General features: G+C 41.5%; 1 protein-coding gene across 3 annotated transcripts in view; it reads right to left on the reverse strand.

Moving 5' to 3' along the window:
• Positions 1-25,755, reverse strand: part of RGS6 (regulator of G protein signaling 6) — a 244,140-nt gene extending 218,385 nt beyond the window's left edge. The window contains exons 1-2 of one of the 3 annotated variants that reach the window (XM_063159184.1): positions 25,548-25,755; positions 11,642-11,746 (exon numbers count right to left, since the gene is read on the reverse strand). In XM_063159184.1, the coding sequence (XP_063015254.1) occupies positions 11,642-11,725 (84 nt within the window). In that variant the 5' untranslated portion in view covers positions 11,726-11,746; positions 25,548-25,755. Of the gene's footprint in view, positions 1-11,641; positions 11,747-24,658; positions 24,985-25,547 lie in introns of those variants that run through there. The other 2 variants (XM_063159186.1, XM_063159185.1) reach the window with 2 other exon arrangements.
• Positions 25,756-27,434: the final 1,679 nt, after the last annotated feature.

A 27,434-nucleotide genomic window follows, 5' to 3' on the forward strand; every position in this document is an offset into this window, starting at 1 on the left:
TCTTAGCACTTCACCTGAATGCATCAGAATCAAGGGTGTGAAGCAGTGTACACCATGGGGTATATGCCCCAGTATATGACCATGTCTCCCTTTCATCACCCTCCCTTAACCTGGCAGACAAACTCAGTGCTATTGACACAACAGTGGCACAAAGAGCACTCAGCCTTCAGTTAATTTTCACCAAGTTAAAATAGCTGCACTGTGAGAATGGCCAGATTGTCAAATGAAACAATTATGGGAGAAAAAAAAAAAAAAAAAAAAAGGCAGGAAGGTGGAAAATGGAGTAGGAGCATGTAGCTTCTGCGTGCCTTTGCCTGAACCTCAGAGATGTCTCAAAGTCTCATTCTACAGCCAAATGTTTCTCAAATAAATCCAGTTTATTCGATTAAGGACAATTAACCTCATCTATAGCTACATTAATGCTTGCATGCAGCCCACAGTGTGCTCAAATACTTCGGAGACTGCTGAAAAATTGCTTTAAGAATTGGGATTATTTTGCCTGGAGAAGAGGAGGCTCGGAGGGGAACCTCATTGCTCTCTACAGCTGCCTGAAAGGAGGCTGTAGCCATGTGGGACTCAGTGTCTTCTGACAAGTCTCAAGTGACAGGACAAGAGGAAGCGGCCTCAAGTTGTGCCAGAGGAGGTTCAGATTAGATATTGAAAAATATTTTTCACTGAAAGAGTGGTTAGGCATTGGAATAAATTGCCCAGGGAGGTGGTACAGTCACTGTCTCTGAAAGTGTTCAGAAGGGGGCTGGATAGGGTACTTGGGGATGCTGTTGAGGGGTGATTATGGAGGTGTTGACAGCTGGACTAGATGATCTTGAAGGTCTCTTCCAACTTTTATGATTCTGTAAATACCTCTTGCAATTATAAGTCGGCAAATACTGCTTTTTTAAAAGCAATATTGAGTCTTAACTCTTTCTCCAAAAGGGTTCACCCTTCCATTTGATTTATCCTCTCTGCCTACTTTTGGTGCATTATCCTTCAATCCTCTGTCTTTCCTTTGAAATACTAATCAGTCACAAGTGTGTGTAACACACAAAAACAACAGTTTAGCAGCAAAAGGCAAAAACAGAGCACAGGCCATCCCACAAAAATTTAGTCTGTCCCAATTTTACACAGGTTTGGGTCAAAGGTATGCTATGCTCCCTGAAACCCTAAGACATCTCTTATGCTCCCACCCAACATTTAGATTTTGATTTATTTAGATTATTTTGCCTTCTCAGTGAGGGCAGGTATTTCAACTGAACCCTGTGGCATGAGGTATATAGTTTGACTCCTGACTTCTCTTGACATTTTTCCCTCCTAACATGACTTTTGTTTTTCCTTTTTAACAAATACCTTTTCTGTTTTGTGAAATGAAAGAGGAGAGCACCATTGATGCTAAGTACACTATGAATGACCTGAACATCATTTTCATTGTTAAAAGTGCAGGTTTCATTGTTGCAAGCAGAAAGGAAAACGTCTTATAACTCAACATGCTTCAAGTGCTTTCCAGTAAAAAATACCTTAAAAAAATTCATTACCAAAGTAGACGACCTTTCCAGCTAAGAGGACCAAGATAAAAAGCAATTTGGCTCCCTGATTCCAGACAGATGCTTTCATGTTATTAAAAAATGTGGGTTTAATCACTGTTTTCCACACACAAGGCAATGGTTGGACTATCTTCGACATACAAGCAGACAACAGTAGTGCCATTATTGTAGCTCTGTTTTTCTACACATAGCAAAAATACAATAAACAGAGCTCCAGTTAATTTTACTATTCAGAGCCCAGGGGGGACAGTGAAAGTGACAAGAACCCAGTGCATCCGAGGTTTTGTGACATTTTGCCCAAGTTAACTAATGAGCTAATTCATATGTAGCTACAAGCAATGTTTAACAAAACTGGGTGGATTCACTGATGGGGAAAGGCATCTAATTATAGCACTAGTGAATGAAATATTCCCTTTATTTGGAGCATCACATCAAAACAGCTCCTGCTGTCAGTCATGCCAAGGAGCAGAGGAGAATTGTGCCTGCAGATAGAGGTTGTTAAACAGGCTCCACAGACCTCCAGTTCTGGTCTCTTCACTAAAACTTCCAAATAATGCAAGACATAAGGAAAGAATGCGAAATTGTAAGAGAACCAATAGAAAATTCTCAATATGCAATAGCCACCACACTTATTTTCATCAAAAGCTGACATGACAGAGAACAGAAGCGACACCTCCAGTGCTAAACTCTGAGAAGACTCTGGTACACAAAATCATTTCCATCTAGAGCTTAAAAACATGACAACAGAAACGTTTATTTGACTTATATCTCACAGAACCACATTTTCACAAAACTGAAATGTGAATGAAATTGGAGTTGATGTGCTTTCTCTCTCAAACAAGAAATAGATCTGATTAGCTCATTAATGTGTTCCTTGATTCAAGTTCTCTTCCTACTTATTCCACTTATTTTACTCCCAATTAAACCACTATAATATCTTGTCATTTCTTCTTGTATATGCCACAAGTATGTTTCACTTTACATTCAGAAGCCCCTAATTATTGGTCCAAAGTATAATTTCCCAACACTTTAATGCAAGGCAATATTATTGTGCTCCATAATTACTTAAGGAAAGTAAAGTACAGAGAGGTGACGTGACATTTAAATTAACACTTTTGCCCTCCCTCACTGCCCCAAAAGAATTGTAGCCTTTGAACTAAAATATCAAATATACTCAAGCTTTAAATGCAATTCTTTGTTAAGCAGATCTGTGCACTTCAGTGTCTAGTTAACTGGTTACTTTCCACTTTCTTCATTTCAGTTAACTTTGGAGAGACAAGGAAAAACAAGATACAATACAACAGCAGCAGTGATAAAGCAAAAAGAATAAAAGTAACTGCTGCCTCTTGAACATGGCATAGCAGCTTCTCATGAAAAAAGAGAAACATGCTTCAAAATGTCTTCGGATGCAAATCATGAGTTTTTTAATGGAACCTCATTTGCATATTTTCATGGTCCCGCACATGTAATTCTATTTATTGAACTGAGTCCTCCCACTCAAACTTATTGCAGAGCCTTTTGAAATAAGTTCATAAAAATCCCCTGAAGTAATATTTTATTAATTAGGATAGAATAAGGGTTTAGTTGAAGTTCTATTACCAAAAAAGAAAAAAAAAAAAACCAAAAAAAAACCAAAAAAAAAACCCCACAGTTATATGTACATTTCATTTCATTTCATCCAAGCTATTTTGTCTTAGTATTAAGGTTCAAGATTGCATCTGAAACGGCCAGAAGCTGCCTCCTGGAATAAGTCAGGCTGGCAGCTCCATTCTGCTTCACCACTTCATTTTGGTTTGCTTCTAGTAAATTAAACAAGCCCATGGCTAAAATAAAGTTTTAGGCAGAAAGAAAATGATCATATTCAGCATTTTTCCCATAACAACATGCAAAAGTAAATCATCAAATAGTGCAAATACTTCAGGACCATCGCTTAAAATGCTGACAACAAATACAAAGCAAATGGCATGAGAAAAAATGCTAGGGGAATAAAAGAGAACCATCTCAAAAAATGCAAGGCACTAAATGCTACAGCCAGAATAGCATAATCTTACCCTCTAGCTGAACCTTCCCTTTTTATCTCTGTATTCTATATTTGCACTAGTTGCTTTGCTAAAAATACACTTTGAAGTTGTCATAGCTATTGGTCCTGGCTTGTCTTTTTTCTGCCTCTGAGAACAGTTAAAGTAATAGATCACTGTAATTAGACTTTTATGGGTGCAAGAGACAGTTTGTTACAGTCACAAACAGGAACAGAGAAATTATGAGACAGAGAGGGAAGAAAATTAAAGAAGTTTAAATACGGCAACTACTAGAGAAATAGGAAGAGGGGGAAAAAGTTCTATGTTTATCCCCAAAACTGTTAACTTCAGAGAGGTATACAATACACAACAGCTCAGGACAGCTTTACACTTGGGCTAAGGCCATGTGTGAGTACATGCAGGCATTATTTGAACAGAGGAACTTAAGGCACGTTAGATATATCAGAAAGGGCATCATACATACATCTACATATAACATTTTAACATACCTCCTAATATTGTGCATATTAGGCTGCACCATATAGCCAGGGTAAAACAAGGGTTATTTGTTCTTTCTCATGACTTTACCTACATACCACATTACACATACTTCTCTATCTGTAACTTTGCACACTGCCTACTAATCTGAATCTCCAATCTCAAGTAAATCTTAACTATAACTGCAAGACAAATAATGGAAAGAAACAACAAACCACAAAGCATCCAAGAGTCCTTCCAGGTGGATGACCTCCACCTGACTCTAAAAACACGTTTCTGCCACTGGTATGACAGCCCTTTTTGCATCTACACAACAATGCAAGTCAGCTTCTGCAGCCCTCCAGGAACCAGCTGCTTGCAATTTTACACTAATGCCTTCGATCATTAATCATTCATATTGTCTGACTGCTGTGGAAATCAAACCCACAGACCTCAGCTTTACCACAAGGCTTCCCTGATAGCTACAGTCAAGGTCAGTAGCATTAGCTTTGTTCAAGGACACTGACACGTGTCAAACTTCAGCAGTTCAATTTGTTTGCTATTGCATGAATAAAGGGTGTTTGAAGGTATTTAATATATAAATACACACACATATTTAGGAGGTATTTTAGGTATTATTGCCTACTCAAGGTAATCTGAAGAAGGTATACTTAAAGCTAGAGACACTTCTTGGTTCACTGTGTCTCCTTCTCCACTTCTGCAAAATACCATGTCACACACTCCTCTTCACAAACATGCCTACAGCTATGTAAAGCCATATGGCTTCCTGGGCCTCTCTACTCTCTGCAGTGACTTCTCCAGAACTACACTTTTCTAAGAATCAGGAACCATCCTCTAACTCCAAAACTGCTGATATCCATCACAAATTTACCAAAATTTGTGTGCACACCAGTACTAGCTTTTGTTCAACTAATACACCACTTGTTTCTAGTTCCTTCTGTGCAACAAGGACATGTTTTCTGAAGACAGGAGATGACAAAAGAGAAGACTGCACCATGACCTAGAACAGGGCATTATCCCTGGCCTTTTACATAATACTGCTGACACCTATCCCTGCCCTGGAAATACTTCTCCAAGACACTCTGGGATTTGTGATTTTCATTGCCATTGCTCATAACTGGACAATGACTTACCACCATGCTTTGGACTCTCTGCTGCTCCTACCTGACAGGTTTGTTGAACATGGCCATTCCCACTTCTGCTCCTGACTGCACAGCCTCTCTCTCTGTAAAATTAGATTTAATACCCCTACTGTGAGTACTATCCCCAGGATATTACTGTATGAGGTATGGTAAGGAGAAACATTGAATGCTACCCCTGTTATTTTAGGAAATGCCAAGAGGGAATCCCCTAAACAAAAATTAGCCAGCTCTGTCGTAATTGCAGCCACAATCTAGCCAGTAGCCCACCTTGCACACAAGCATTTCCCTCTCTATGCAGCACCCTCTGCAGCCAAAGTTGTTGACACAGTAAAACAACCAAAGAGACAAACTAGCAAGGTTTCAAGAAATGGCCAGCTTCTGTTTACAAGCAAGGCACATGAGTATTTGCAGTGATAAATTACCTGAAACCTCCTTGTCAATGTGCAATACAGAAGTGCAGAGTTAAAGGTCCCCCACTCCCTAACCTGTGTCAACATATTTTGGTAACGAGATGGGGTTTAAACTTGTTTTCCAGCAGTAACAATGCTAGTTTGGAGATTATTTATCTAAAATTGTGCATCTTTCAGTTTCTGAAGCCACAGTACATAGTCTCAAATTCAGTCCTAGTTTAATCTTGGCATACTGCTTTTAGTCTGGAAACAGAGTAAAAAAAAAAGAAAAAGAAAAAAGAAATCAGGAAATTATAAGAGAAAGATGATTTAAAATGTCCTAAAGTAATCTCTAAGGACAGTACAGAAAAATCCTTGGGTGAAATTTGAAGTCTGGAGGCTTGCATTGTTATCAACTCATGCACTATCATCATCAATTTACAGTTTTATGTTAAAGAACCAGCTACAAAACAGAAGCAACTGTGTGAAAAATTCAGATTTCATGTATAAAAATAAGGTTCAGAAAGCCTTTACATGTAGCAAAATCCTAAAATATAACTCAAGACACTCAAATAAAAAGAAAGCCAAAAGTATTCAACAGATAAAATACATTTTAAGTTCTGCTGCATCTCATAAAAACAGCATGAAACCTCAAAGGGGCCAGAAAGCCACAAAAAAAGGATGCAGACAGGTTTCATGCATACAGCTTAGTTTTGTATTAAAAGAAAGCAATCTCACTTTAAAACACTTAAGGAATTTTTTTCATTCTATACAAAAAGTCATCATTTTGACTATACCCTTGTGAGGCTCATCTGCTTTTGGTTGCTTGGACAGTGCCCTGTTGAGATGATTTTTCACAGCACAACTTAAGAGCAATCAAACAGCAGTCTCAGTTTTCTGACTAGCTCAAAATACCAGTACTATATTTTTTAATGTGAACAGCTAATTTAACAACAGTCGCTTCCCCCATCCTTCTGCTTCATGGTCCCTATATTTTTTGGATGCATACACCTGCCTTCACAACTGCTTGTTGTCTCATTTCCTGCCCAATCAGCCAGGTCTGACAGCAACACTCCTGCTACTTGACATGACATGGCTGGAACACTGGCATTTGCCTGGAGAAAATCTGCAAATGTAAGGCTGCTTTCTTTTTGGTTGGTTGTTTTTTGGTGTTTTATTTGGTTTTTTTTTTTTTTTTTAATTATTCTTATTCAGATCTTAAATCAGCATTTAAAAAGACATGAAGGCTGCCAAGTACTGAAGGTAGCAACCAACTCAGATTTTTCTGAAAGCATCTTGTGGCAGCTGCAAGTTTGTGTTACATTACTTAGAGCAGTAATTGCCTTTGGAAATTATATTTTCCTGCTTGTTCAAAAGATTTACCATGAGTAACCATAAAAATAGAAAATTTAACTCAGTAAGTGCTGACATCAGTAAGGAGATATAGAGGATATGTTTGGCAAAAAATAAGCAGAAATGGAAATGTACCAGCAGATAATGCAGATCATTTCTTTGACAGTATACTTTGATATCCCTCAGAACATACATGCTGCAGTGGCTCTAAAACTCTCTTATCAGCACAGTTTGCAAACTCTTCCCTGACATAGGAGATCTCTCTCAGAAACAAGTACATCTTGCTAACCAATTTAGATTTTCATTTCTGTGGTTTCATCCTTCTTGTTATATTCCCCAGGTACTCCTCCTTATTGGTATTTTCAGTTCTTATTTAGTCAAGCTCTAAATATTGTGATTTTTTTTTACAGTGACATGACAATTTCCCACCATCCTTTATGTAAGAAAATTTGATTTGCCAAATTATTTTGAAATAGGTCACTTAATAGGTCTAGTGTCAGAAGCTGTCCATGAACAATTTGTCTTTCAATACTATCTGCAGAAGAGGAATTTTCAGATGTGGGTTATTGTAACAATGAGCCAAAGGGCCCCTGAGACAGTCATCAGCATTTGCAAGAAAGACTAATCAAAGGTGGCTGGATTTCAAGGGAATGTGACCAGCATTTAAAATCAATTTATATTTTTTGTTACTATTTGCTAGTAGAGGTTCTTCTCCCCTCCTGAGTTTTATTGCATTTTCTTCCTTCCATGCTGCAGTACCCACACAATGCTCTCAGACAAGTGAGGATGGGGATGTCACTCCCTGCTCCCATGAAAAGTAGGGTTGTGCATTTCAAACAGTCTTTTTAAGAACTGTGCATCACTCCTCCAGTAGTGATCCCATCAAAAAATGCATCAGCGTCTTCTCCAGATGTGGCCACATTCAGTGTACTCGCAGAGTACTGAAACGGCAGTGCAGTATCTGCAGCACCCTTGCACCTCCATTGGGCACCCCTGTGCCACACAGTGTCGGTTTCTCGGCTGTTTAGGTGACCTGGAAAGGCCCAGGGTGGCCTTGGACAGCCCGCGCTTCAAAGGATGAGAAGAGGCTTCAGATCTTTTCTCGGTCTCGGTGTTTATTAATTGTTTATCTAAAAGATTTTCTCTTGGCCCGACAGAGTCTGCACAGCAGCCAGCCATGAGCACACTGAGAGCCCCCGGGGCGGTCACCTATCTTTATACCCAAAATTACGTATACAATATTTATCATTTTTCCCCAATACCTTCTACCTTTATTAACCGGTGCACTTTTAGTAATAACCAATCCCAAAGTGCCAACATCACCACAGAAGATGGAGGCCAAGAAGAAGAAGAAGAAGAAGAGGACACGCCCCAATTCCTCCATCTTACTTCTCTAAACCCCCCTGTACAGAAATCCTAAACCCTGTGTTTTACACTCTAATTAACTTATCCCTCCACCATTCACCCAGTGAGATCCTCCCATCCTCATACGGGTGTTGTCTCCCGTGCAGGATCAAAGTCCAGCCACCAGACACTTCTGGCAACATTCCAGGACTCCCGAGCCCCCCAAGGGTGGTCTCGGCCACTCTGCACCTCCATCCTGAGGTGCTGAGATCCCACAACACAGATAAGTGATGCCACACAGCCCATCCCTCCTGCAGCTCCACCTGCAGCCCTGTGAGCGCCCAGGGCTCAGCACTGACATGCACAGAGAGACAAGAGGACACACAGTTCCACAAGAGTGGAATGCAGCTTGCTTAATTATAAATGTCTATCCTGTGGCATAAGTACCTGACAGCTGGGTACCCACGATTGCCACTGGAGACCTGGTCAATACAGCTCATGTCATTTGGGCTACAGCTCATCTTAACAAGGGTAGGGTGAGGCAAATCGTACCCTAAACACTGGTTACCATAACAAATGCATCTGCACTACTTAATTCACACACAGGTGTCATGCTAAACAGTGGAGCAACACTGAGTACCTTGGATTAAAAAAATAACATACCTCACAAATTGATAAATATCAACCCCTGAAAGGTTAACACTGAAGGCAGAAGAAAATAAGACTTATCTCATTGAGACCATCTGCTGTAGCAATCAAAGCAGTTAGAATTCATTTGCTTGCAGGAGTCCATAGAGAATATCATAAAGTAATTGGAGTCAAAATAAATTAGTTTATTTTGTTCTGCATGGCCAAAACCCATCCCACTAAGTTTTACCTACCTCAAGAAAGAGCACAGCCTGTTCCAGGCTTTTCTCCATAAAAAAAACAGAGAGGTTGCTCCAAAGGGACACTCAATACCACCTAAGATCTGTTTTTTCCTCTAAATGTGTCTACCTTTCACTAGCTACTAAATGAAACCAGCCTAGAATGAAGCTGTTGGCACATGAACTTCATCAGACCCCAAAGACTCCCAGTCAACCAAGTATAAAAAAGCATTGACAACGTGAGGTTCTACTTGCAGGGCTTTCCTCCCCCAAATCCCTCAAACATGACAGCTATGACAAGCAACAAAACAGCTCACACTCAGAGCAGGATTCACTGTGGTTCCACTGCTAAAGACCACCCTTATTTATTCTTCCTAAGGGGGATCAGCAATTGCACCTTGGGGCTCCTGCTGAGACCAGCAAACCTTTCCTTCTGCTGTGACACAGTACCAACCCTGAGCTGCAGGGTATTCTGGCAGATTGTGTTCAGTATTTCAGGGAGTCCAGTGCAGTGTTTTTCTCACTCATTACTGGCAATCAAGCCATTTGAAAGCGAATGAGAGATGAAGAGCTAAACATTCATTTGGAGAGAGGAGAGATAATCAAAAGAATAATAGTCTTGTCTCAGATTTCGCATATGATTTTTCAACACTAAGGAACATAAAATTGATGTGTAATACATCTAATTAATATCAAACTAATAACAAAATATCAAATAATGCCAACTACTAATATTAAAACTAATATCTGAAATAATATAAATTACATTTAGAAAGTCAATCACCAATGAAAACTTACTCAGAAAAATAGGTAATATCCACATTTTTTATTCACAAAGCAACAGAAACAGCAAAAAAACCTGACAGATGTGTTAGCTTAAAATTGACAATACAGAATACACCATTACTGCACAATGCATGGGGCATGCTATTCTAAAAGACAACTATGTATTTTGACAGGTGACTGTATTATGAAAGGCTGCTAATACTGACATCAGAGGACAACCATTAAGGAGAGATTAATCAAGTAGCATGAGTATATTCCCTATTGATACCACAGAACTCACAACCTCTATTCTACATGACAATAAGGAAATATCAAAAGGCAAAGAAATGGAGAAATCCTAAAGTAGAAATGCCGAACGTGAGACGAACAGAAAGCGAGGCACACAAATAAAGTAATGTTTTCAGGAACAGATAAGTGGATTCTCTGCAGAGTCACAGATTTAATGTCCTAATTCTAGATCATGCAACCAGATATTTCCTTCACACCTTGTATCTACTTCAGCCCATGGGGTGTTGGACTTCTCAGCAAACAGGTTGGAAAAAAAATAATCTGACTAACCGACTAGTGCTACTTCCAAATTAGCAGCCAAAGTGTGTTCATAACACATTCAAAACAAACAAGCCCACACATTACCCAGAAATTTTTCCCATGTTAACAATTCCAGATTCCAAACCAAATACACAACAACTAAACCAAAATTATGGATATCAAAAAGTAACACTTGAAACAACTCATGCTCCATAAGAAACCTAAATTATTTTCTCAGCATATGAAAGTCATCAAGATTGCAGTCAAGCAAGCAGAAGACATAACTATGTGCCTCCAACACATTTCAGTAATATTACCCAGGATCATACTACACAAGAGCAGTGTAGCTCTTAAGTTATCAGAATGGTTGCTTATTTAAGCTGTGCAAGAAATTTCTGTCAGTCATACAGAACTTCTGCACACTACATAAGAAATATTTTGCAGGCTAAATAAAATGTATTTACATTATTTCATTAAACTAAAAAAAAATACTAAATTTCAAAGATGAAGGATACACTTACCCCAAAATAAAACAATGCCTTTGCAAATGGGTCAATAGATAGCTTTCCTTCATCTTTTATGCTACCTCCAAAGTACTTCAGAATAAGACATATTATCATGGTGAAAAAATGCTCTTTAACACCATACATTGCTGTTGTTTCACCTTTGTCTAATTCATTTTTCCCTAGCACTTGAGAAAACACTCTTTTTTAAGTTAAGCAAGGCATGGGAAGTAAGAAAAATGACATATAAAGAATCAAAGTGCTAATTATTCAAAAAGAAACACAATATGAATATAGGGGAAAAAAGTACCAAAAGACTGCTGTATGGAGGCTGCTTTATGCTTAGTATGACAAAACTTGGAAGATATGTACGCTTCTTTTAGCTAGCTGCAGTAAACTTGAACCATTACCTAAAGTCATATGACAAAAAGTTACAAATTTCAAGTCATTAGCTTGTCATCAAATATTTCACAGTAACAAGCTCAAGTGCTTCCACTGAACAGAATTCAACTTCCAAGCTCTCGAATGCTATAGTTTGAAACACTCACTTTCCTGAAAGTCTTTCAGCTATGCATCCAAGCAGTCAAATGTACCTCTGACTTCAAAAGGGGCATGGGATTCTTTTATAAGCCAATCACACAGAGAAGGGATTTTTGCCACAAGTCACAATCCTTACCTTTCTGTAGACTATCATGTTTGGAGAACTCTCCTCTGGGTCAGCAGTTTCCGCACTGCTCGGATCAGGGGGTGCTTGGGCCATGTTTGCCTCTCGTCGCTCAGCCTGCAAGGACAGGAGCAAAACTCAGCATCACTCCAGGCTGCAATGGACCATGGTAAGGACATGCAACTGCCTCCCAGGCAGACATACAAGGGTGGTACAGAGGGAATCACACTCCTGTCTTCACCCTATGCAGGATTTTATCACACTGCGTCAGAACTGACTGGTTTATGGGATAACACCCCAAGAACAAGGATCACCAAGTCACGCACAGCTGTGGTTTGGGTCATCACATGCACACACTTCTCCCACAGTCCTGAAGTTGTATCACAAGGCCTTATTCAACAGAAGAATATCTAATTAGTACTTCACACACTTCCCTTCCTCGCTATAGAGCACAAACAGCCTGTACTGTTCTAGAAGCTTTGAGGTAACTACAAAGAAAAAGCGAAGGCACCTTGCTGTGGGGCAGAGCGAGACCCCACTGTGCCAGGCAGGTGCAGCAGCCTGTCAGGCACACTGACTGCAGGTTCTCACCTGCAGACACTCCAAGCCCCTTCCAGCTCTCCACAGCCCCGACGCAGCAGCCAAGAACCAGGGAGGCACAACTGCTTGCTCAGGGTAAACAGCTTCCCTCGCCTCTTGTCATGACACAGCCAGCAAGAGGCAACAGGGTACAGGCAGACAATCACACGTAATACTCCTGTCTTCTAGAAGCACAGAACTGGGACCACAGCCTCATCTCCTCCAGGTCATGCCACCCTTGAGGCCAAAGCATTATTAAAAAAAAAAAAAGAAAAAAGGGTCCTGGTGCAGAGTCAAATGCTATATTTTAAGTTTTTCTTCCACCAGCACATTTGACAAGTAGCATTTAAATTAGAGGCTGCTGTGGAGCCATGTGGTGACCTTTCCTAACCTACAAAGTAACATTGCCTTGTACAGACATTGGCATTAAAACTATCCGACAAGTTCAATTTCTTTAACATTGAAAGTACTGAAATATCCCATCTCAACATATTTCAATAAAAACTGAGAACTAAAAAAAAAAAAAAAAACTATGTTCACATGAGCATAACCTATACATTAATTTCTAAAACACAGCTCATAAAGATTCTTTCCTACTCCTTCCTTTACCCCCTTTCACATTGCCACAGGCAACAACGTGCCCTAGCATATAATATACATACATAGGACACAATTATATGTATAATACATCCCTGAGCCATTCTAGCTGTCAGTTATCAGCTCTCAAGGACAAGTCAAGAGCCCTAGAACCAGACAGGCTCAGACCATATTCCAGCTCTGTCCTTCCCCAGCAGAGAAAAGGCTACTGCAGCAACATGGCATCCATCACTAGAGCCAGAAGCAGCTGACATATCCCCTTTAAGAAAACATCCATGAAACTAAAGTTAAATAATCTACATCAATCCAGAGACATTAATTTTTTTCTTTTATCAGGTATGCATTGACACGCACACACAAGTGGGCACAAATGCATATGTACATGCATATACCAATTTGGAAATTCAGTAATACAGTTCAAAGTTGGGTTGAACAATATATATAGATCACCCTTTAAATGCATGTTCAGACCAATTTAGAGACTCATTTAAATTTAAATAATATAAATTTATTTAAACCCCTACTAAACCTCATGTCTTCCTAGAAGCCCAAACACTACACCATTGTGCCAGGTTGTGAGCTAAAGAGGAAATGAAACAAATTCTCTAAGAAAATTATTAGATGCAGAAACAATTAAACAGCACAAAGGATGAATGGTAAAGCATTTTCAAATTATAGCACTTCAAATTATTTACACAAATGTGCATTTTCACAATACTTCTTGGTCATGATTTCAAGGCACTGAAGAATTAGGCTCTAGGTTATCATCACTCAATTGAATGGAGCAGGAACTAGGTTGAGATTTTATGTAACTTTCTAAAGGCAATTACAAAGCAGAGTTGAAAGCATATGTCAAGTCACACAAGTTTCAGCTTCACCTGCAGTAAATAAAGACCACATTCACCACTTATCTTACGTGAGATTTCACATGCATGCTTTAAAAGAAAACAATTGCAACAACTGCAATTCAGAAATGCTCTTAAAAGAACAAAATTACAATTTCTAACTGTACAACCCTCTTCAGCATTACTTAGCTGTGCTTCACTCATTGCATTATTCACTTTGAATGTCCACATTTACAAATTCTGTTGTTCTTGTTATACTGTCAGCTTACTTGATCTTTTGTTGGTACTTCCAGATTTTCCCCATAGCACTTCTTGAAGCTTTTCATCTGCTCCAGTACAACAAGACTATAACATCATGTACAATATGCAGTAGTAGCTGGCATGCTGTTCACAGCCACATTGAGGGAGCCACTAACTTTGAAGATCTACACAAGCCTAACACATAGATCTACACAACATGTACATAAGGTAATCAATACAAGTGAACCAATCTCTTGTTGGAAGTCAAATTTGCAAAAGTGATTCCCACGAGTGCCCAGCATCTGCTGCTAGATTTCAGCCAGGGATAGCAGGAGCAGAGCCACCTTTGTGAGAGTGACAGCAGGATGGACATCTCAGAGAACAGGGCTGGAGACAAGGCAGGACTGAGGTGCAGTGTGAAGCAGAGACAAGTGTGGGCATCCCCTCCACACAGCCCAGGCACTGCTGCTGTTGTGATGAGCCTCAGCAGGCCAAGCCAGGGCCCCTGAGGAACTGTGAGGAATCTGACTATTCTCCAAGTTTTTTCTCTTTCCTTTATACCCTTTTTAAAAGCACAGAAATCTTTCTCACTGGTATTCTACAAGAAAAACTACTGACAAAATAAGACAGCGATATGACACGGGCATGTTCTTGGCTCTTCAAGGTGAAAGCACGGCAATGCTGGGTCCCATGAATTCCACTACACCTGTGCTTTTTAACATATGGGAGTTTAGCACCCAGTGATGTAGGACTGCTTCACAGAAGCACTGAATGGCTGGTGTTGAAAGAAACCACTGGAGGTCATCTGGTCCAACCTTCCTTCTCACACAGGGTTCCCTACTGCATTTACTCAGGATTGAGTACAGACAGCTTTTGAGGATCTCCAAAATTGAGAGAGACTCTGCAACCTCTGCAGGCAACTGTTCCAATGTGCACGGTAAGGAAGTTCTTCCTCATGTTCAGGTGGAGCTTCCAATGCATCAGTTTCTGCCCATTGCCTCTTGTCCTATTGCTTTGGCACCCCAGAGAAGAGCCTGGCTCCACCTCCTTGGTACCCTCCCTTCAGATACTTAAGCACACTGATAAGGTCCTCTCTCAGTTGTCTCTTCTTGAGGCTGAACAGGCCTGGCTCCCTCAGCCTTTCCTCACAAAAGAGATGCCCCAGCACCCTCCATCTTCACAGCCCTTTGCTGGACTTGCTCCAGGAGCTCCATGTCTCTCTTGTTCTGAGGAGTCCATAACTGGACACAGCACTCCAGATGTGGCCTCACCAGGGCTGAGCAGAGGGGCAGGATCAGCTCCCTGGACCTGCTGGCAGTGCGCTTCCTAATGCAGCTCAGGATGCCATTGTCCTTCTTGGTCACAAGGGCACTTCTGGCTCATGGGCAGCTTGTCCACCAGGATCTCCATATCCTTCTCCAGAGAGTTGCCTGCTGCAAACACAAATGAGACTGCCCACAGTCAAAGTACAGCTTTTTTACCTTACTAAAATGTTAACCTGCTGCATTTGCAACCCTTTAATAATGTAAAAGTGTACAAAAGTCCACATATCATTCACGCAGTCCTCTCTCAAGAAACAAACAAAAAAAACCTACACAATTTTTTCCTCACTGTCATCCCAGTCTACTCCAGATGCAAGCAGGAAGTCAACCTTACAACACTACACAGCCTGAAAACAGTTAGTCCTCTGAATCTTTCTCTAAGCACATGCTTGTGATATATCAGCCAGAAGTGAATCCAGCTTAGCCTTAAAAAGAGATTTCAGCTACACTTAGCTGAGAAGAGTGAAAACAAAGATTTTATGTAGGTTGTTTTGTTGTTTTTTTTTAAAATAAGCCTCTAGCTTAATTAAGACAGCCTCCAGCTAAGAACCTCACCATTTACCATCTGAAGAGTGCTGTCAGCTCCTCCCTCCTTTGGGCAGTTTGCTGTACTATCAGGGCTAACTCATCCCAGCCTGAAGCCACACACCAGCAATCTAAATCCAAATGCATGTCTTCAAAGAAATAAATAATCTCTAAATTTCAAATATCATGTTCAAAGATTCTGTTTTCCCACAGCTGTTTTTCTGACAATAGCCATGCTCGCAGCAATCTGGACTCCTCAGCACCAAAAGTGATAAAAATTGAAAACCATTTGTGCTAACCATTCTCTCACTCTGCCATACACAAGAACAAAATCAGCAGTCTTTAACTTCTTAATAGATGGTCTATTAAGCCTTTGAAAAATATTACCAAAAATATGCTAAAAAGAGAGGGTGCATTCTCCTCTCACTGATTTTTTTCCTTTTTATGTTTTATTCTTTATTATAGAACACTTCTGCTTTTCCCCTAAGAAACATAAGCACACTGGATTAGACAGGCAGCTGCTGACAAAATGCACGGAATCACAGTAAGAGTTCTCTCTCTCGCTCTTATCTGATCAGGCTCCTCACTCTCCAAAAACCAGAAGCTGCAAAGAGATAAGGCTCCCATATGTCATGAAAGGATGAGTGAACTTTAAGGTGGAATAACCAATTAAAAGTATGCTCTGAAAATCAAGAAAATATTTTTTTTTTTAGTTTACCTTTTTAGAGTTTCTCATACAGAACTGTAACTAGAAAATTTCAAAGAAAACCACCTTTACATTTTAATCCACAAATACTGTCAGCATTTAATCTCTGTGTTTGTGTAAGTTCAATGAAAGCATCTGAACAGTAAATTAGGAGATTCCCCTTCGTGTTCTCAAACACCTTGATTGCTGTCAGAAAAGGCCACTGGAAACAAGACTGCTGTAAGAAACCTCTTACAGACACAAACCCCCATGTGTTCCATAGAAATTAACACATCTAGGAGTCCTTATGCACTCTGGGGTTTTTTACATAATAGAGAAAGAAATAAGTACATTAGAAGAAATCCTGCAAAACTATTCCTTGAAAATATTACCTGGATTTAACAAAATAATACAAGGTCATATGTCGACTCCTATTCTGCATCATAATAAATAAATTGTAAACTTAATATACAAAATTCGCAGCGCAAAAAATTTCTTGCATATGTGAGATAAAATAAGATAGTTTTTTTAAATAGGGGAAAACTGAAGCAGAGAAAACAGAATCAGCTAAATGAATTCCCATGGAGATATATATCAGGACTGTTAAGCTAGAATATAATTTTGGGTAACAATATGTGAAAATTACCTTTATGCTATGTAATTATATCTTTCAAGGGCAGCTTATAATTGACACATAGCGTTAATATCAAATTGTGAGAGATTCAGTGCTTTAGCACACAATCATAGATTAAATTACAATTTCATGTCATGAATACCTAGGTAATTTTTTTCTAATTTGTGAAATACAACTAGACTACACACCTTTTCATATGCCTGAGAAATCATATAACCACATGCCTTGCAGAACTCATTATTACCTAATAGGAAAAATCTCTACCTGATCTGCTAGAATATTTAGATCAAACAGGTCATTATTAAGGTGACAGGAGGGAAGAGACAGAAGGAAAAGTCACACTGAATTCAATTAATGTCCATTAATATTAAGTTGATATTTCACATCCATTACATAAATCTTTCTAAAATTGCAATGGGAAGAAATACTCATCTTCATATTCTTTTTCTGGTTAATTATTACTTCATTAAACCAGGACTTGGGTATGCCATGCAAGTTGTGTATACTGGAAGGCAACATACAGCCTGTCATTAAGCTGATCCTATTGGCCAAGGTGAATACACTGGCCAGTAGATCCCCAGGACCTACCTGGGATATCCTCTGCTTTTCAGTAGTGTAGCTCAGTCCAAGCCCTGCACAATTCACCTCTGCTCCTCCTTCATGGCACTGCTCCCCTGCACTAGAGGGGCAGAGAGGGAAGTCTGCTTACAGGGAAGTGTAAGTCCCAAAGCACCTAAAAATCCTTCAATCCTTTCTTTTGGACATCAAATTGTAACTGAAGTTACTCCAAAAGTAGCTTCCTAGTAGAAGATCATCCCAGACCTTCTGCCCCTCCCTGCAAGTGGTGAGCATTGCAGTACTATCAACAATACTCAGTCTGTTGCTTTTTTTAGGGAACAAAGTATAAACACTTCCAGCAGCAGCACTTAATGTTCAAATTTTTGCCAAATTCCTCTTTGTTTGTGGGAAAGCAGTTTTGTTCACACTGGGTGAATTCAAGGGCTCTAAAGGACCCCATTCCTCCTCTTTCTAAGGTACAAGCTCAGAGGGAGCTCCGTGCTGAAGCACAGGGGCTCAACACTTTTCTCACTCTACAATTGGCAGGATGAAGGATGGGCACACATCTAGGCCAGGGAACAAGCCAAAATGCTTTTACCTCAGTCTGAGAGAGCAGGAAGAGAGGACACAGTTCCAGGACACCCCCTTTTCCCTCTTTTTAGGGAAACCGGGATCCTGATGAAAGCTAGGATTTCCCATTTCTACTGCTCTTACAGACATTTCCTAAAGGTGCAGTGCCCTTCCATAACTAAGTGCCTCACCTGTGGAAAACTTGCCTCAGAACATCCTACAGGTATGTCTGCATTTCCACACAGTACTAGAGCAGGGAGCAAGCTCTGGGCTCCTGATCACCCACAGTGTTTAATTGCTGCTTTGCTCCCATGCTCTCTTTTGTAGAGCTCCAAACCTAAGCAGACGCACAGCTGGGAACACAGCTCTCCACCATCAGCACTTGCTCTCAAGAGTCAGCACGGATCATCTCACACAAGGCTGGGGTTCCTACCTCTTATCCATGTCTGCATCAGTCTACCAATAGGTTCTGCAACACCCTACAGCTTCCCAACATGTCCCAAGTCCTACAATGCATAACCTCATCCTTCTGGTGGGCTGCAGGACAATCTCACTTTTTTTTTAACATTATGCTTGAAAATAAAACCATCCACAACAATCACTGCATCTTCAGGCCACAGAGGTACCAGCTAAGGGCCAGAGGTCTGAGACCCCTCTGGCCAAGAATATGCAGCATGAACACAGCCATCTTTTAGACAAAACTAGCTCTCACATGAGTCAATCCAAGTCACTTGGCTTCCTGCAGATACACACAACTTTGAACTCAGCCCCTGAGTAATCTAATGTGCAGATGCCTGTATGTACTTCTCACCAATCACTTGCTGTTCCAAATCACATACACCCGTTAAGAAAAAGAAGGTAAATATTAATGGTTTAGTGGTCTAAGCAGAATATTGTTAACTAGGGATCACCAAGGCCTCGTACCACCTCCAAAAGGGTGCTCTCCATGGTCTTGAGCAATTTTCTCTCCATCTGAGACACCTGTGGTAGTGCTCATGCTGTTACTAACAGACAACACCCAGGATGGAGAGTTCCAGTTGTTCCATTTATGTGAGCCACTGGTGATCTGCCTCAGTCACTTGGCAGGTGATCACACTGCTTCTTGATAAGCACCTGCCAAGTGACTGAGGCAGACCACCATTTCTTGATAGAAGTGAATTATTTTCCTCCCCATTTCCCAGTTTTCCACACACTCCATTTTGATTTTATATATTTCTAAATCTGCACATATTCTTAGCTATTCTAGAATACTGAAAATACTGTCTGGATCTGGATGTTACATCCGGGAAACATAGGGTTGGAAGTCAATATGAAGTAATTTTTGGCATCTAACTTTGACTAGGTCCTGACTTCCCAAGATAACCAGAAGAAAAAATGGAATGGAGATGGATTGTAGTGAATGTTGACATACAAATTGCTGGTAAACCAGGCAATTTTTTCCCTTTGCGAAATCAATTGTTAAAATGGGCACTTGCATATTACATTTACTTTTAATGGACCAGAATTATGTTACAGCAAGAAGAAACTGCTTCCAATACATCCACTCCTCTTCCAAAGAAATCAGAAAAAAAATGCAGCGTTCACCAGTAATCAATTTCCCTTCCAATAAAATAATACTGCTGTGAGCACAAGGCCTCTTGGAAAGGCTGTGAGCCAACATGCTGTTACCAAGGATAGCTACAAAGAATGTGATAGCAAGTATATGCTGAATATTTTACTAAAGCAAGTGCCAGGGCTATATAAATTTAGAAATGCAATGAGATAGTTATAGATCAACTTTGAACTTCATGTGAATTGGTGATCCCAAACTACAGCAGTAATTATTCAGCACTATCAGCCTGCAAGGAGCAGCAGCTACAAAGCTGAAGCTGTACTTTGTTGTTTTGCAACAATGCCAACTTATTGTCCAGAATCATTCCCTGTGGAAAATGGGTAACTGTGCTGATAATACAGAGCTTGAGGGTAGACTCCTAATCTATTCTCCAATATAAATCTTCTACTGGATCAGTTAAGGTGTGCTAAGAGCTTCCTGTTCTTTGAAGCTGGTCCATCAAATACACCATCTCTGAAAGTGCCTTGCCTTTACACACCCTAGGAAATGCTAATTGCAATTTCAGTAAGCTACTTCTGGGGCAGGGGCTGCCCTTTGTATTTTACATTGTATCCAGTAAGCTGAAAACAACTGAAGAAAATTGATTCAAATATAAAACTGAAGGAGGAGATGCACAAAATAATGGATGCTCTAATACAGACTGGTAAGAAAATGATAAAATTTAAAAAAAACTAATCAAACAAAACACCGGCCTCGGTGCTTGTTGGATTCCAAATTCAAATTTACTCCACCTAAACTCCCTGTTCCCAATAGAGGTTGCTGAAATGAAGTTCCCTTAAGCAATCTTATGCAAGTTCACAGAAGCAATCCAGCCCTGCATTGATCAGTGACTACATAATCTCATTTAAAATGCCCCAAAGTGCTGAGAGTTCTTGCCGGTTGTTCATTCTCAAGATGATGGAAAATTGCAAGTACCCTTGCAATCAAATAAAATAGGAAATTTGCTACCCAAAAGCACAGGTGTCCTTGAAGATGTGGCACCATGAAATACCCTTGGTGCAAATGAACACAACTGGTTGTACCCCACCTACTTCAAGGACGTGATGCAATATACTGTGATTTCACTGCCCTGCTGTTTATCATAACAGCACACAGCCTTTTCAGATGCAAATTACACACAAATCACTTCAGTAATTGCAATGTAAAAAGCACTTAAGCCACTCCTGAATTAGCACGCTCAAGTCCAAACACCACACATCCACGCAGTTCAGCAAAGCCTACAAATCCCAGTGCTATGGTTCATTTAACCTGAACTTCATAATGCCATATCTGGAGTGCTACAAATACCAATGTAAGTTAGATACACTATAAATACTAATACACTTGACTACTGCAACTGTTAGAGTAAAATAGTCCTGTTAAAGACAGTTAGTTTAGTTGAGCTTATACATGTCTCTGCCAGATTGCTTTTACACTGGTGAATGCAATCTAAACCTAGTTGCTCAACTGTGACACAAGCAATTAGCATTTTTTTTTTACAAAATGATAAATTAAATCACAGTGAAATTAAATGACTTCCCACATTCACACAACAAATCACAGAGCAATAAATTGGACACCTAAACCCTGACTTTCAAGCCATTAGTTATCATTTCCTTAACACATATCCTCACAGCATAGGAGGCCTGTAGCGTGAGGATCTTTAACTACCCCATGAACGTTTCACTGCTGATGCCAGGTCCTAAGAGCACAATGAAAAAGATGAAATATTGTCCTTTACCATCAGGATAATGTTTAGTGTGTGTAACTGAAGATTCCTGCAAAAGTGCAGCATTAATTCCTTCTCACTGCCCCGTGGTGCCCACCACCCCTGTGCTGCTGAGTCCAGGAACACACAGCTGTTTCCAGCATGACAATCAGAGCTCCTGGGATGTCAGCATCAGAACCTTATTGCTCACTGAAATGTTGATCTTCTTCTTCTTTTTCCTTCTCTCCATATTCTTTGCCACCCGCTGCAGAGATGTTAAAAAATAGTATGAGATCTGATGCAACATAAGTGGGTAGCAGCAGTCTCTCTTGACTCCACAATCTTTCTAGAGCTTGACAACCAACAAGAAAAACACAAATTAGCTCCTCTTTCTTTCTCCTCTTCATAGATAGAGCACAACAACAGAAATTAGCTCATTCCTCAGTCACCACAATATGCTGGAAACACTAACTGAAATCTTGGAAATACCTTTTCATGGTAAAACTTATATAGATTAAGAAAACACTATGGATACACTAACACTAATATCATCCTGTATAAACTTTAAATGCCACTATATTATTGAGGGAAAGTTGCAATCAAACCATTTAGATCTCTCCACTATGCATCTATTATTACCTTTTCAAAGATATAAAAACACACCAAATTTTTCAAAGTACTCTAGCCACCTCTAAACCCCCATAAATCCTACCACCACCAAAATGCAAGCATTGTTCTCACAATCACCAGACAGAAAGTTAAAAGATGAAGAATGAAGGCAGAAATTTTAGGAAAAAAATAGATTTAGAGGTCTAGGAACATAATAATTCAGTTCAGAATACAAAGATGGGCAACTAAATGCAAGTGCTCAAAGATGCTCAAAGAGCAAATTTTGTAGCCTGAGGAAGTCAGATGTGTAACTCCACAGGAGCAAAGTGACTGACCAGATGCTTCTGAAAAACCCACCATCACCACCTACAGTTTCTGAAATGTGCTTGGCCAGCACAGCTCTGGTCAGCTTGTCTCATGCAGACCAAGCTGCAAATGACCAGGGTTAAATGTACTATTACACCTTCAGTAACAGCACAGGGCCACCATGCTGCTTGGTAACTTCACAAGGCACAGTGCTATCTTACACCGCACTGGGGACAGCACTTCCAAGCCTGAATTGAAGAAACACCCTTCCAAGTCATCAACATCATTTTCTTATTCTACCCAGGTTTTCTTTGTAATTATAATGCCACGGTGTCAATTGACATAAATAATAATGCAGCCATGAAGATATTGAAAAGAGTGTCAGGAGGAAACAGGAGCACTTCAGTTCTGGCAATTAAGTGCAATATTTGTTACCTGAAATAGCCCAGGGCTGCTCAGTGAAGTGGACCTGTTTGTTCCTACAATATCTCCTTTAGAGAGCCAAGGTGTGCTTCCAGAAACTGAAGCTCCAGGCAACGAGCACAAACAATACAATAACCCATCATAAGGGCAAAATTCTACTCTTGTAACATTGGGCATGGAAAGAACAGTTTGCCCTTGTTCTGCTGCCATTGTACAACTGGGATGTTTGATTTAGATAGCAAAGATATACCCAGCCAAAGCCCCTCTGTTAATTACTCCTCATACTTGAAAAGCTGAAGACTCATATCATTATTGAGGAAAGAAAAAAATCATCACCCCACAATGCCCTTGCATTTGTGTCAGGAAGCCTGAGCCACGGCACTGCAAGATCCCCAAGTTTCACCACAGACTAACACGGCATCCCAACGCACCATGTTAAAACAACACACTGCAGCTATTTTCCCTTCCTGCTACAACACATATATTAGCTTCTTCTCTTCCCTGCCATCTGTTAGTTTGCTGCAGTCTGCTGGGACAGGACTGCCCTCTCCTTTTCTCCCCTTCTTGCCTGCTTGAATGGATGACAACAAAGCCAGGCATTTCCTGACCATACACTCAGCTTTTCTGAGCTGCCTCAGCTCAGAAGCATTTCCAAATGCAGAGTTACGAATGAAAAGTGCTCTGCTCACCTCTGCTGTACCAGTGTGCCCACCACAATTACATGCTAGATACTGAAACACCTTGTAAGTGGCAGGCAAGGAGGTAACTGCTGCTTTAAGAGGACACACCTTTTAAGGACATACCTTATCCACGGGCATCACTGTTTAAAACAGGTATCTGTACTATCTGCACCACAGGAACTATCAGAGGGAAACCAAGGTAAGCAGCACTGACAATTACTTTATGCAGCAATCTGCTGCACTTTTCTTAGAAGGGAAGGTTAGCAAGGAAAAAAAAAAAAAAAAACAGAAAAATCAGGTGAACAGCAATCTACTACTACCATAAACTTCAGTGTAAGATGTGTAGCAAATCACTGTTTTTCCCTCTAATACAGTTCAGAATGGAAAAAAGAACGTCTATCTAATCCATCACACTTGTAGGCAGTTAGGAAGGAAATTGGAATGTTTGTCATCAATTGTTCTATCAGTCAGGTCATTAGAAAAGGAATGGCTCATCTAAAAATAAAGTCAATATTGGCTGAGTCTAAACAGCTTCTTCAGCATTTCACACACATATTCAAGCAATGAACACTATTATTCTGTGCTTGTAACAATATGCCCCCAAGCCAATAACCGCTCTTCAACATCTGACCTCTTTTTAAAGTAGATTTACAAGGAAGTATAGTGAAAGTGTTCCAAATCAGCAGGTGAGAAAGTATTATAGATCATAACCCCACAGTAAACAATTCCTAGTTCTTCTGATCCGCAAGATTAGAATAAATCTAGCATTACAAAAAAAAAATAAAAATAAAAAAGGAAACTTATGATATCAAATATACTTCTATTCAAAAATAAAAATAAATCCCACACTAACAGCTCACAAAGCATTTCCTTCAGAAACAAAGAGGAAAAGTAGGTTTCTTTGGGATGGGAAACCACCAATATCTGCTGCAACACACCAACACAAAGGTGAGTTTCACAGTATGAATTTATTGATCAAAGACAGATTTTCCTGCTTTCCAATCCCTATATACTGCCAGCCAGCAAATACAATTCAATCAAGAGCAAATTACGCATATCTTTGATTTCAGGGAAGCATCATGTAGCACCCAGGCTACAAGAGGGATGCAGTTCTGCCAAGTCCCTCACAGGTCCGCTGAAGGAAGCCCCCGACTCACCTGGGCCGTGCAGACGGGACGCCAAGCTCAGAGCCACAGGCGTGGGCAGCTCCTCGGAGCAACAGCCCCGGCTGCGATTACGTCTGCAGCGTACAAGCGGCAGCGTGCCGTTATTTATACAAAAATCAGCATCTTCCTCAGGAAAAAAAAAAAACACTCGAAGGTTCTTACTGGCCCTGCAACACACTCCTATACTTATGCCATCACATCTAGTGACTAAGAAGATGCTTTCAGTGTCACAGGAGATTAAGATTCTGGGAGGAGAGTGCCTGGCAGCTTTACTCTCACACCAATCTGCCTTCACGCAAACGCACTTTGTCGGCGGACGGAAGTGTGTTATTGCAATACGCTAGCGAAACGAAACAGTTTCCAAGTTTTCCCACAGGGCATCAGCTCCCCCTTCAAGCTGCACCCCAGCGCTCGCTCCCCCTCGTCCATCCCCGAAAAGACCTGCGGTTTCTGGGCACCACAACTTGTCCTGCGTCCGCACCGAGCTCCGGCTGCCCGTGCGCTGCCCTCACACCTGCCGGGACACCGCGGGGCGAGGGCACTCCGCCGGACAGCGCCCGGACAGCGCCTCCTGCGCCGGGGCCCGAGCCGGGCCCTTGCTCCGGACCCCGCGGGAGGGCGGACCGCAGCCGCGCTGCTCTGGGGTCCGCACGGCCCGGGCAGGGCACGGCCTTCCCCCGGCCGGGCACCACGGACACACACGCACCACGCACGCAGAACACACGCCTTGCACCTGTCCGCTACTGCCGACCGGGAGCGGACTCCCACCCGGGGGCTCGGGAATCCCGCCGCCAGGGCACAGCCGAGTGACGACCACTCGCCACATAGATGCGGATAAGCAGGAAAAAGACGGCGAGAGAGAGCAGCCCACTTCCATTACCTTAGCAATCGCGTCGCCGCCGTCCCCTGACACCCCTTCGCCTCTCCTCAGAGACGGGGAAGCGCCCGCAGCATGGCGTGAGCCTGCGGGCGGGGCCGGCGGTCAGCCCGGGGCTCCTCTGTGCGCCTCTTCCAAAAACCTCCCGTTCTCCTCAGCGCCCCTCCTGCTGCGGCGAGGACGGCGGCCGGGGCCAATCTGCCGCGACCAGAGCGCCGCGGGCACACCGCGCCCCGCCCGGCCCGGCCCGGCCCGGCCCGGCCCCTCGCTGCCGCCCCCGACCCTCCACCAAGCCCGCGCCGGGCGGCCGGGGGCGGGATCGGGATCGGCCCCGGCGCTGCGGCGCTCGCTGAGGGCCGCCCCCGCCCGGCCCCGCCGCCTCTTTCCCCGGGGCCGAGGCGGCCGCCCTTTGGCGGTGGCGTGCGGGAAATTCAGCTCCCGTGTCCTGCCACCCCGGCCGCTCCTCGGGCACTCCGCGCAGCCCTGAAGAAAGGCATGGAGACGAAGGCAAGCCTCGTATCTCTCTTACAATCTTGTTTATGTGTTGAGTCGCGCAATGAAAGTGTTTGGCTAAAGTCCTCTGTCTGAAACCGGGGAAGCCTCATCTCTCGGTCGGCTTCCTCCAACAGCCAGGATTCCCTAAATAACACCTGGGCTCTGCACACCACCATCGATCTTAACAGGCACCCATAACTCCAGCAAAACAGCTTGGAAACCCAGCCCTTTAAACACAGACCTGTCCCGTGGGCAAGACACTGCTGTTGATTAGGATGAATTTCCGCAGATTAACTTTGTGGGCAAAGTAGCTCGCATACTTTTTCGGCTATTGTCCACCGATTTTTCCAATAGATGAGATTTTTGTTCCTTTTTCTCCAGATGGCAAGTTAAGCCCACCTGACCGCAAGCTGAGCCTCAGGTCTGAGAGCCCAGTGCTGGGATGCGCTAGGGCAGACCATGGACAGGAGGTAGCCACGCCCGTCTCCGTGCCAAAGTTTGTGAATTTCCAAGGTCTGGTTCCCACGCATCAGACTCATTATTGCTGTTTAAACTCTTCACAATGAGGCTGTCAGCTGCACAGAGGAAAGGCTTCTTTACCCACCCGTGTACCCTGCTTTAAAAGCCCTTGTGTGGTGTCTCTGTTGCCTCAATTTCCTAACATCCTGGATCTTACCACAGCCAGGTTTATATTTCATAAGCCCTCTGACACCAGAAGATATCATGTGCAGGGATGTCCTGTTATTCTATGCTGTAGTCTGCCCAGCACAATTTCTGGTGATATCTGGTACACTGAACTGCTGCAGTAATTCAAATATTAAATTAAAAAGAAAAAAAATATTTCTGGTTCAGCTGTGCATCCCTTCCATTTTTACTGGATCCATATGTCTATCTTTACCATTACTGGCTACTCCTTCCTTAGTCTTTCAAGTGCCAGTTTCTACCTTGCAGAGTTTAAATGCTTCTTCAAAAAGGCCCTTCATCAACACAGACTATACATTTATTTTCCTGTCACACTCAAAATTGCATCTTAGTGGCAAAATTCTGCAGTTATGCCTCACACAAGCTCATTGACCCTGACTAGGCTTTACAGGGTGTTGATTCAATTGATTTGTTTCAGATTTCAGCTGTGGGTATTTAAAAGCTTCTGTGGCAGATTAAAACATTTTGATCTTGGTTGTTTTGTTCAAAGATGTAGCTCTCAAACATCACAGCATATTTTTGGGATATTTTTTTGAAATAAAATTAATCTAAAAAATATTGCCCTTTATATCAAGTTTGAATTTAAACTAATATCATTCCCTTTGGATTAAACAAAGCATATTATATATTATTTGCCACACAAAGCTGTCTGGCAAAGGGAGGAAAGAGAGAATGGCAACCTATGAAATAAAG

The sequence above is a fragment of the Melospiza melodia genome, chromosome 6, assembly GCF_035770615.1.
Source record: "Melospiza melodia melodia isolate bMelMel2 chromosome 6, bMelMel2.pri, whole genome shotgun sequence".
Taxonomy (NCBI): domain Eukaryota; kingdom Metazoa; phylum Chordata; class Aves; order Passeriformes; family Passerellidae; genus Melospiza; species Melospiza melodia.